The sequence below is a fragment of the Phalacrocorax carbo genome, chromosome 1 (genome assembly GCF_963921805.1).
Source record: "Phalacrocorax carbo chromosome 1, bPhaCar2.1, whole genome shotgun sequence".
In the NCBI taxonomy this organism is placed as follows: domain Eukaryota; kingdom Metazoa; phylum Chordata; class Aves; order Suliformes; family Phalacrocoracidae; genus Phalacrocorax; species Phalacrocorax carbo.
In genome coordinates, this window is record NC_087513.1 from 116,600,119 (window position 1) to 116,612,710 (window position 12,592).

The following is a 12,592-nucleotide window of genomic DNA, read 5'->3' on the forward strand; positions in this document are numbered from 1 at the left end:
TTAAATACTGATCTATTTTCATAATCCAAGAACTTTAAAAATAGAATTATTCATGTTGAAGAGAACTGGTAAAGATATTATGAATGCACAGGGATTATTATAGAATAGTAAAAAGTTGTTACCTTTAATAGGAAGCACATCAACCTCAGGCACAGAAGAATCGTTTTTTAACTGCAATATTCCGGACCATAATTTATTCATTAATAGATTCTCATACTTTGATTGAGATCTTGCAAGTCCCTTAAGCAGAAGGCTGGAAAGCTTTTCTCTAAAGAAATTCATTTGGTTCATAAGGATGTGACCTGGGAACATATCCTTACTTTTTTCAAACCAGAAGTGTTTGGAAGCTTAAAGTTCAGATTTTGGGACATAATCTTCAATTAGTTTTATGCATAAATACCAAAGACATTTACAAGAACAAAATATTTTAATTTAAATATGCCCCATACTATACAACCGTATAAAATACCAACTAAGCATTCATTTGAACATTTTAAAAAAAAAAACCAGAACAAAAGCCAAAGAGGAAAAGCAAGCAGCACACTGTAGTAATGATAACAGAAGATGGCACAAGCCAGGATATACAACCAGAAACATGGGCAAGTTACTGTCTTACATCCTTTGTTTACAATTACCATCAGAAGGGGAAACACACTGTAACCATCCCAAGACTTCCATGGTTTCTAGTGCCCACCTTATTAGGCAGATGTCAGTGCACTACAATGGTGAAAACCACGATATTGGTATTTAACATTCTGTTCTTTTTAATTGAAAGGTAGAGCTGCTTTCTTAGGATTGCTAGGAAACAGAACAGCAACTACCTGCGTTTCTAATGCAGAACTAATGCTTTGATTGGTAATCATGGAAAGACGGAAGAAGGACAAAGCAAGAATTACTCCAACAATTTTCAACTGAATGAAGTGAAACACTGAGTCCAGCAGTACTTTGAGAAACATGGAAAAAATCTTGGAAAGGCTTAAAGGCAGTGGTAGCAAACTTAAAGTTTTTCTCCATTTTATTTTGTGTGTTAATAAGCAGTACATGTATCCAGCTGATTGTTACACCTTCATAATACAGAACAACCTTATCCACCCCCATGTCCATAAAACAGGGCTCCAGCAATACATGGCATTAGCTCTTCTTAACCCACTTAAACTGGAGGAAGTGCCACTTGAGTTAGGTCCAAGACAGACACCAAGTACCAGTGTTTGTTTCAGTTTACAGGGCATGCCAATCAAAACAAGATCAGAACTGCAAGCATTACTAAAGTTCAATATAATCCTGCTCTCTGTAGTCACAGGATATCGATTTTTATTTCGCTTAGCATAATGACAGGTCTTCAATAACACCACATTTACACCGTGCCACAGCTTGGAATGGCTTCACTATACATCTTACTTTTTAAAAAATATATAATTTATTTCAAAAACAAGGTGTGAGCCTGGGCATTTAAGTCAATGTTTACTTCAAATGGCACAGAATGGATTTCTTTATATTAACTCCAGCTACAAAACTCATTCTCAGAACAACTGTGGCAAAAGCAAACCAGAGAACTATGCTTTGATTTCTAGAAACATGCTGAGAAGCTTCAAACACCCCCTTTCTAAAACTGTGGTATTTCCCCCCAAATATCAGTTACTATCTCTTAAAAAAATACTGAAACCTATTTCAAAGTGAGGATCTCCATTAAAAAAGAAGTAATAAAATACACTTCTGCCATCTTTCTTCCTCTAAACTTGTATGTCATGAGCTACTGTCTTTAAACATTAACATGTTAAAAAACCCTAAAGCTTCTCCCACATACACCCATTACTTAAGTATGCATCATTACTTGGCATTAAGCATTTCTAAATACCAGTTTATTTTGGAAGCAAAGCTAAGAAAGTTCATATTTATGGACATACAAAGCCAGTAGAAAAAGATACAAGTGTGCAGCTTGTAGAACAGTTCACATCAGGAATGAATGAGGAAAAGGCACTCCATCTCCCTTTGCTGCTCTACACACTCTGTGCAATTTTTCAATCACTGTTAAACCTTTGCTCACAACAATGCAGATTCACATACTGAGTAGAGTTCGCATCTCTCCATTACCACTTTTTCACTGAAAAATTACATTGCTGTGAATATGCAACACTAGCTTTATTTATATACTTAAGAGTACTTTTTTTCCAAGTGAGAAAGTCAAAGCTACCAAACAAATGTTATTGAAGATATAAATTATTTAAACTTAAATAATTTAAAATCAACTTACTTAAACAACTTTCCTATTGCACGTTTTTCCATTACTTTGCCAGATAAAACCTTATATAGGCATTTAAAAGGTTAAAATTTTAAAAGCACAAGTTACATAGCACCAAAATACGGTGCTGAAGAAACTGTACGCCTGCTGGAAAATGAGTGCCAATAAAAACAAATATAAATATATATGTATATACACATCTAGTAGTAAGTCCAGGATGCTAAGATAATAAATACTTTAAACAATTTCCCAGATTTCCAGAAACATGTGAGAAACTATAGAAAATAACGCAATTACTTTAGAAGACCAAGAATACACATGCACAAAATCTATTATAAGAAAAAGGTTTACAATTCCCATACTTTAATTTTTAAAACCACCTCTGTTATCGCTATGTACTCCACACAATGACTAGCATATTAGTCTGAGGATTTATGAGTCAGAACCAAGAAAACTTCCCCCAGTTGCTTTATAATGGAACAGCCTAGAGTACCCACCCGCCCAAAAAATAAAGCCAGTTTGTCCTGTGATGTCTCAAAACATCTTCTTCTGCCTATCTTTTGTTCCCAGTGATCTGGGAATACACTTATGACATCCATCAACCCACAGCATCAAAAATAAGGATGAAACTTCCTATATTTTTTCTGAGCAAACTTATACTGGAATTTCTCTTACTATAACTGCTGCTGTTGCCACCAAACCTGTGAGCTACTGTTTCCACAGTAAATGTTTCCCTTGCATATGTCTACTTGTAACCTTTGGAAAAACAGCAGTTCAACTTAAATGGGTAGGAGTATAATCTGGCCTCCTTGTCTGAATAATTTTTGGTTTGGGTTTCTTCGTTTCTTCTTCCACATCATTTTCCTGGTCACTCTCACATACGTGGACGACAACACTAGGAGTAGTGTCAGTTGCAGCATGTAGCTCATATTTTTCTCCTGAAAGTTAAAATATTAGCAAAACTGGTTAAAAAGGATCCATTCTGTAGAAAAGCATGAAAGAAATTACTAAAAGGAAAGGAATACATAAAAGTGTGTAAGTATTACACAGATGACAGAAGCATGAGCAGTCACAAGTCTTCTTGGTGGGTTTTTGTCGTTTTATAGCATACAAGATTATCTATCCACTGTACCACCATGACTTTGTTTTCCTGAAGGATGGCAAAACCACAAGATCTTCCTTTTCCCCAAAAGCTTTGTGTTAGGAAAGCTGGATGCAGTTCTTCCCACCTCACACAGAGGTGCTCTTACACTGTTCTGCTATTCTGTGGAGCAGCAGAGCTAGACAGCAAGCTTCATGTATATTTAATGTGAAACACTCAGATAATACAGCCAGTGTGTAGAAGTGCCATGATACAGATTTTATTGACCACTAATGAGCAGTTCCACAGAGGAAAAGGCTCTTGCCTCCAGTTCTTCAGAAACACACAGGCCATTGTGCTTGCTCCTTGGTACCAAGTCATCAACTCCACGTTCCAATGAACATCACAGTCAAGAGGCAGGGCTTTTTAGGGCTCAACACTCACAATATATGTGAAAAGTCTTATGGCAGATCACAGATCTGCCAATGAGCATACTGCAGGGCATCTCAGTAACAGAACTTTCAGGTGGAAAAGGACCAACTTTTACTGCTTAGTAAGCCCTTAAGTATTTATTTTAAGACCTAACAGGTTTCTTTTTGGCATTGATAAAACTTAAAAGGAGTGCTTGTAGTACAGAAAGCAGCACCCATGGAGGAAGCTCTGAACTTTTATAAGATCACTTTATTTATTCATTCCACCTGTTTCATCAGAAACAATTTTTATGCCGACCAGCATAATCTTACAGAACTTCTGTTTCAAAAACTGATTTCAGGAAAAAATTTCATAAAAACATTTATTACATCAGCAATGTTCTTGATGGATGGTTTTAAAGACCTGCATGCAGGCTCATCTGCTTAATTTACATTTTCTGAACAAATGATTTGTGGCAGCATTTTATACCTCTACTTCTAACTGTAATATCTTCCCTATAAGTTATTCTTGCCATTATAATTCATACACCATTGAAACAATGGTATTTATTAAAAACTGGCAATAATCTACCCCAATTTTTATGCCAGCATAAGCATAGATTTTTGTCTTTCCACAAACTGCAAAGGGCTGAATTTTCATTGGTAAGAAGAATTCCCCAGTGGTTTGAGAGATGCACGTTATTTTTCACTGGAATCTTTGGATATCACCAACATGCAGTCAACCATCAACTACTACATATGAATCTGAGGCATGAAGACCTAAAAGTTCTGCCCCACCTTCTTCTCCACCCCTTACTACTGACATAATAAAATGTGTTGCCTAAGCTGGTAGGTAAACAGGTATATAAAAATACTACAGTAAAATGATTCACACTTAGTAGCAGTATCAAAGAGAATAAAAACTATAATGTGGCCAGTGTTTTCCTCCCATAAAATTAATAGTACAGTTGCAAACAAGTTAAATCAGAGTTGTGGATTTTGGGAAACAATTTGCACCTATTCTCATTAAGAAGGTTCTCTTAACTGAGGTATAAAATGACATACAGGGATGTGATCGTTAGTCACTGAAAAGCAGAACCATGTTCAAAGTAAGATGTAAAGTTCCACTAAACTGAACTCTATTTCCGGAAGTAGTTATTTGGTTTAACACACAAATAACAGGCAGAACTTTGTCTTATCTGTGGTGCTATCTATTTTTAATAAACAGACCTACAAACAGTCTACACAGCATGGTTAGCTGAAGTGACGAGCAACTTATGGGAAAGCACTAGGAATAAGGGGCAAGCATACATTCTTAATATCTCCTTTAGTTTGGACAGTGGGGGAAAAAAGGGAACCTGATATAAACTTTTTTCCTTTCTAGGGTGAAGCTATCTTGAAGCTTCCAAAAAAAAGAAATTAGAAACAGCAAGGAGTGGCAGAAGCTTCTCCCTCTTAACTCCAAAAGAAAATTAGGCTGATACCGACAGTAATATATGTAGGAGGGAAACTATCCCAGGGGCAGAGGTAAGTCTAGGACAGAGCTACGCAGCTGTTAACTGGTTCATTGACTTAGTCTGAAACAGGACTTACCCATCCCTTCAAAAGGTATGTAACTACAGAGTTGCCACCTCATTTTTAGGAAGCTGCTGCTTGAAAACTCTGATGAACCAGCTAATATTACTGAAGCAACATTCATGCTCTCTACAAATCACAAAACAGATCACATTGTGGAGGTCTGGGCCCTCCAAGTGATTCTGTGGAATTATTGTGTGTGTAAGAAACTTCCGTTTACTAATATTTCTTCTGATATTATTAATTGGTAGATAGTAATTAATTTTAAAAGTTCTAGAAATTCAGAAAGCTGAAAAGGTGTTTTACTCTATCAGAAGTCTAGCATTTCTACTCCTCCTTACCTGGTCCTAACTTGGAGATAGCATATAAAAGGTCATAGTTAATGACTGGAGTAGCATCTTCTACTTGCTTCCAGTCAACAGGTGGAGAGGCAGGAGGTGAAATCAAAAACTGTTTGTCCGGATTTGGTGGTGCCAAATGTGAGCTTCCAATGTGCAAAGTCTGAAAAAAGGATAGAAGTCAAAGCTGTTTCACTATTATCAATGAACCCATCATTCATGACGAATTTTAAGGTTTGGATAGATGTTATGCTGTAACAGGCACTCAAGGTGGCAGCATGTAACTATATTATTGAAGAGATAGATCTATATGAAAGACCCAGTATACAGAATACAGACAAGCCACCACATTCATTAACTCTGATGAAACATGCAATGAAGTATGCACATCTGCAACTTCTCATTATGGAGTTTTACAAAAATTTCACCAGAAAATATCTGTCCTTAAAATACTGAAGTAGGAGGAAGCTGGATATGGGCTTTAAGGCCTAATGACAAATGGTGTTGAAACTCATTACCACAAGTGAGAGTGGTGAGAATTCTAGAAGGTATATAAATAAACTGGCTCCTTCAGGACTGTCCCTAGGGACATCTGAAACAGACACACATAGATTAATTTTCCCATTAAATTTACGGAGGAAAATACACAGCAGCTACCAAAAGCACCCAGATTACCAGAACCTGAGAGTTTCACATCTTTAGCAGACGATTCTAGCCAGCTGTAGAGCTGCACTGATGGTGATCTCCAAGTACAAACGTGTGCTAACTAAACAATTTGCAGGAGTGAGAGCAGGATCACCAGGTAGAGTCCTGAACATGCAGCCCTGTTTTGGATTCCCTCAGATACTACTTGAGCATACATGTGTGTGCATGTGTAGTTTTGGCAGACCACACTTGGCTTCCCCCACCCCATTAAACTCTATCTTTGACTATGCTGATTACTATCTTCTACTCCCTTTCCCCAAGATTATCAAAATAATACAGAGGGAGGCATAAACGCAAGATATGCAACAGCCTCCAAATACTTGTAGCTTTGGAACAACCTGTGATTCTCTAATTGAACTGCAAAAATTAACAGCGTTCATCAGCATGATTGAAGACCTGTGAAAGCTTATCACCAGTAAGTTATGCTTTAGTACCTCGTAAGGATAATCACAGAAAGACTTACCTGAGCAAAATACAGTTTTATTTCCTTTCCAAGGAACTCTGTCTTGTGCAACTGAATTCTAGCATCTGCCGCAGACAAAGGGTTACTGAAATTTATTCGTACTCTTTTGAAGCTCTTAAAATACTGAAAGGTGATATCTCTGTCATATGTTCTAAACAGTGATTCAAATTTGGCCTGAAAAGAAAGAACCAGAGAAGAAAGTAAATATGCAACACTCTACATCTTCTCTAAAGAAACACAGAAACAAATCGCAGTTACTAGTAGGGGCATACTACCACTCTTGAATATTCGATACATTTATAGCAGCTTAGCTTTAGTTTTCTTCTTCTCTCTTTAATAATCCCTATCACTTATTTTCTCTATAGCAGATTTTTTCTTCCTTATTAAAAAATAAATCATTATTAGTAAGTCTTGGACATGATACTCTGATTTAGTGACATAATAGAAACACAGTAGTATTGGTAAGATATTAAAAAGAAATCCTTCTTATAAAATTAGCCTTGAAAAAAGTCTGCCGAGCATGCCTTTGTTTAAGTGTGCAAATTTCAATTAAATCAACACAACAGTTAATAGAGAAAAATTTAAAAAGCATATTTGCAAGCTAAATGTAATTTTCTTCAGTGACTCAGCATGCATAATAAAGTTCATGAACATCTCCTGTTTTAATAGCTACTACTTTTGTTTAGGAAAATTAACACATTCTTACTGAACTCTAGTTTAATAGCCTCTTCTGCTTCTAGTAAGGAATTCTAAAAAGGCTCCCATCAGCTTTCCTAAAAAGTCTCAGTACTAACCATACAGCTCCTCAAGGGCCTTTGACTGACTTTGTTTTGACTGTGTGATAAGAGTAGGAACCGAACCAAAACCTCATACCTTCATAGATCTGCAGCTGAGTTACTTTGCTGTCCTATCTGCATGAAAAGACTGAAGTGCCCTTACCAACAGCTGGCTATCTCCATTCTGCACTTCGGGTTTGTGCTCCTAGGGCACCTATGCAAACTCAATTTGGCTATTTTTTCTTATTATTTAGATGAAGAGTGCTTCCACTTTTACTTCAGGATGCCAGACCAAAGGAGTAGAATGAAGCAGGAGATTCTGAAGCTGCCATGCTCTTGCAAAGTGTTTCAGGCTCACACTGAGAACACAGTAACCAGTCACAAGCCTTATTTCAGTGGTGGCAATAGATAAAGCACTCAGATTTCAGGTATTTTCTTGTCATAAAAACTTAACTGGAAGTTCAATACAAAGCCAAAATAAACAGCTACGTAAAATCACATTGCCTCTTTTTTTTTTTTTACTGTTATGTTTTGAATTACTAGGAAAAAAGCACCAAAGATTACATAAGAAGGCAGCGATTACTTCAAAGTTTCATTTTCCTTCCTGAAAAGCTCTGCTTCACAAACTTGCCACAGCTGTGTACAGAACCACTATATTTCAAAGATATTTTAAAGTATCAGAGCTGTCCCGCTTCTTGCTGAGCACCTTTAAGCTCCTTCAAAATGAGTTCTGAAACAAGACCAGGACCCTCTGCACACAAAGCCTCTTAGCCTCCTGTACTCCAGAAAGGGCTGCATAAAACCACGCAGTCAGTCAAACACATGCTAAATTGGATTTCAATGTTCACATTCAACACTTAGACTCAGAGCAACTGCAAGATTTTGCAATATATATAGTTTTTTAAAATGCGTGAGATTATAGAGGTCTTAAGTGTCGTGCTAGCAATATGACACTAAACAAAATGTTATTTTTGTCCTTAAGGTATCTTACCAGTCGACAGTTCACTATATCAGGACTAGATTACTTAGATTATATTAATTCTAATGAGTTAGATAAAAATCCAAGATGACTTTAGTTTCAACATTATGCTCTTAAGAACAGCACCAGGCAAAAAAAACCCATGAGAAGTATGAAGCGTACTGTAAGTTACATGAACCTTACTACCAAAATTCTAATCTAAACATTTGCTGAAAACACATATGCAAGTGAAGAATACGCCACAGACAGTCAAGGAAGTCCAGAGGTAAACATCTGTTCATTTTCAAATCACATAGCTTAAGATCCAGTAATTTCCAGAGTTACAGCCATTCATATAAGAGGATACTCGTGCAGACCTGTAAGACCCAAGACCCTTACGTCAAACTTTAATTTTCTTACAAACCAAAAAGCTAAAGGCATCTGTATTTTACACAATTTGAAACAGCATCTACATACTTCAGTATTCTAGTAGTTCACAGAAATAAAACACAAAAGAAAGCATACCCTTGTTTCTGCTTGATTGAAGACATCACTATCTGCCACACAGGCAATCAGAGAACTAAAACTGTAGTTAAAATTTCTAAAATGCATTTTGTCCTTTGCCAAATCACTACTTGCCCTTTTGCAGAAACCAATGACTTTTAAGGAAGCCGATGGTACTGCAGGCAACATTTATAAGGGAAACAAGTCCAGCCCCTCAAAAAAAAAAAGGTTTCAGAGCATCCTGTATGTGACAGCGAATTCCTGAACAAAGTCCTGCATGCTTTGAGGCAGTCAGGAACAAAATGTAAGCTACGACTGGAAAGAGGTGACGTCAGCACATTAGTCAGCTTCCCTATGCTAATTACCAGTGCTCGGGAGGATGGAAAAAACAGCTGAGGTTTGCACAGCAGCTGCTTTATCAAGCCTCTTGCAGCATAGTTTCCACTGGTAGTAATTCCATTCAGCACTCAGACAACATGCTCTTCACTGGAATGGGACAACCCATCTTAAGATGGAAAATGTTACTGCTAAAGGACCAAAGTCTACAGTAATAGGCTGTAATTAGCCAGGAGAAAAGTTTCAAGACTTTGGAACAGAAAACAAATCCCTCAGGCCAATAGCTTTTGGTAATTTTGTGGAAAAAAATACAGAATGAAATTTAGAGATTGGGAAGAATTGATTTGGGAAAATACTTTTTTCTCCCCATTACAGTGAGAATTCATTTTGAGGCTTTCTTCAGAGCAAGTATATGGACTAATTACCATTCTCACTTTATTAAAAAACTCATTCCAAGCCTCAAACTGTGTTTTTTGTTTTGGGATGGTTGGGGATTGATTGGGGTTTTCTTTTTAATTTTTAGGGATTGATTTTTTATTTTTGTTTGCTTATGGGTTTTTTGGTTTTGGGTTTGTTTTTGGTTTGGGGTGGGTTTTTTTGGGGGGGCAGGTTTGCTTTTTTTGTTTGGTTTGTTTTTAAACAGGAGCTTCAGCAGAAATCTTCTGGCAGGGTTTTAAGAGACAACCTGAACTACTCACAGCAGCGATGAGGTATGAAACCAACATTTCTGACATTTTCCAGTTTATTTGTACCCCAGTTTCAGAACACTTCCCAAAAAGTAGCACAGGACACAGGTTTTGGGGTTTTCTGTTTGTTTTGGGGGTGGGGTGTTTTTGTGTTTGGCTTGGGGTTTTTCTTTTTTTTTAAATAAATAAATGTTAATGATTTTTTAAATGGTTCTTGAAAGTAAATCATTAAGTTTAAGCTGAAGCTTTTACAAGCTATTTGGAACTCTCCTATGCAGCTTCAGATAAAAAAATTATAATGAAGTCAAAATTGTAAGCGCATTTAGTTCTTTTTACTGTAACATGGGGCTATGACAGAAGCATCAAGTTTCATAAAATACTTGCAAACAATAGACAGTCATAAGTCTAAAACCTTGTTTCATAAATATTTAATCATGCATTACTATTCACATGAATAGCCTTCTCTATTTCCATGGGCTCTACTTACCCGTTTAAAGTTAAGGATCCTTATTGTGCCACAGGCTAAAATCCCCTCTGTGCTATTGTAAAGTTACCTTAATGTAAAAGTTACCTTAGCGTGAAAGAGTACTCAGACCAACTTCCTAGCACCTTTCCTTCGAAAGCCCCCGCTTAAAAATAGGCCCAGCTCCAGAAAAGAGAAGGGGTTCTAAAGGACAACTCAACAACTGGTGTAGATGCTGTCAGTGAGATTAAACTCAAGTCCGAAACAAAGTAATAGGTAACAAGCCTCCAGCGCTCCAGGAGCACCTAACATACTAAGTGTCTGAAGGACAGAAAGACAGGAAGAAACAGCACCTCCTTTCCCCTCCCTGAGCTCCCAGGAAGATGGGATGCAGTGGCTATCCAGCCACTCAACACTGCTGAGATCTGGACTGGGCACATACATACTGAGAACAGGTCTGAGTTCCCAAGCTCACGACCTGTACCCAGAAACACAGATACTTAATAGGAGGATTCATAAAACAGCCATAATGCCAAGCAGTGAACCACCTGAGCTCATGCAGAAAGTCATGCCGAGTATGTCTTGAATCCTGCCCTTGCCTTGGAATTAGGTCGTCAAGTGTCTTAAAGACTTCGGAAGTGGAAGCACCAAGCATGACTCCATAGACCAGCAGTCAGGATGCTCATCTGGAAAATATGGCCGTGAATCACCTGAGCATGAAAGGAAAACAGGCTTTCCACATCCTAGGTGAATGCTATAGCTACTGATAAGAAAGTAAAGAAGGTCCCCCCTTTAACCTGCTACTGAGTCAGAGTCATTTAGCATACTCTGAGGCTGTGGAGGTGACTGCAGCACCTCTGTGGGTGACAAATGAAAAAAAATGTTTCTTTTGTAGAGCCTCATAGGGCCTACACAGGAGGCAGTTTGAGCTGCTCAACAGAATGAAGCCTCTGGCAACCTAGCTGCAGACCTTTATATAGCTAAGCGTGTCAAAGCTTCCTAGCAGTCCACTGATTGTAAAAGTCTTCAAAAGCCCTATTTTAGACTTTACAGCTTAAAGTAGGACAGGTAGATCCTAGGCGCTTGCATTCCTTTGTAACTCTAGACTTATATTTTTATGCCCAGATCTCATGAAGAGTAAGATGTTAAAAATACCTCTGATTGCTATCCTCAGGGCAACCTACACATTACGGGGACCAAAGGAAAATTACTTTGCAAGTCTTGCTACAGCCATCTTTCAAATAGAACTTTGTAATCTAAAAAGGACTACTGCCTGCTGTACTACTGTGTTAGCTGTAAACAAACCAACTATTTTTGAGAACATTTAACACCTCACAAAACAATTTTTTCCACACTGTGTTCTCCAGATTTAAAATAAACATTGAGTCTTCCACTGATACATGCTAGGTTTTCACTTTGCCCATTTAGAAAGACAAAGAAACCAGTCCTAGTCTGTTCCATTTTATCATTAGCATAATTTTTTTTTTTGTAAGGTTGTGTCACCAGTCATTCTTAAAGAAACAGCTCAGGCAAAAAAAGATGGTTGCCTACTAACACAGAATAAACTGAGAACTATATTCTGGGGGAGTGGGAATCAGTTTGAAGTGGTCTAATATCCTTACTGCTACGCTTGATCAGAACAAAAATGCAGTCTCCGATGTCTCAATTAGTGGATTACATAAACTACCTTGAATTATTTAAAAGAACAAACAGAAGCCCTTACTTTCTCAAAAGAAAAAAAATTCTCACTACCCCTGCTTCACTTAACAATGTGTTATTTAAGGCAGCAGCATTATGTTGAGAGCCCTGACATCTATTGTAGAAACCAAGAGTCAAAGTTACAAAACTGCCATTACAAAATGCTGACCGTGTTGCAATGTTTCTTCTGTGATGTTCAGGTCCTGTAATATTTGTTAACCACATGCTAACGAACTGTCTGGAACAAGAACACGGCAAGACTAAGAACTTCTGGATTTGATGTTCTGATGCTATCAGAGTGCAGTTTTTCTTCTCCCTTGTCTTCAGAGAGTTTGCTGCTTTCTGTCTTTTCTTTGAGAC

The 12,592-nt window shown here is 37.5% G+C and overlaps 1 protein-coding gene across 2 annotated transcripts in view; it reads right to left on the reverse strand.

Moving 5' to 3' along the window:
- Nucleotides 1-408: 408 nt before the first annotated feature.
- Nucleotides 409-12,592, reverse strand: part of RCAN1 (regulator of calcineurin 1) — a 41,113-nt gene continuing 28,929 nt past the window's right edge. Inside the window, exons 1-4 of one of the 2 annotated variants that reach the window (XM_009512634.2) lie at nucleotides 9,071-9,286; nucleotides 6,812-6,985; nucleotides 5,647-5,806; nucleotides 409-3,177 (exon numbers count right to left, since the gene is read on the reverse strand). In XM_009512634.2, the coding sequence (XP_009510929.2) occupies nucleotides 3,014-3,177; nucleotides 5,647-5,806; nucleotides 6,812-6,985; nucleotides 9,071-9,238 (666 nt within the window). In that variant the 5' untranslated portion in view covers nucleotides 9,239-9,286 and the 3' untranslated portion in view covers nucleotides 409-3,013. Of the gene's footprint in view, nucleotides 3,178-5,646; nucleotides 5,807-6,811; nucleotides 6,986-9,070; nucleotides 9,287-12,592 lie in introns of those variants that run through there. The other variant, XM_064471311.1, reaches the window with a different exon arrangement.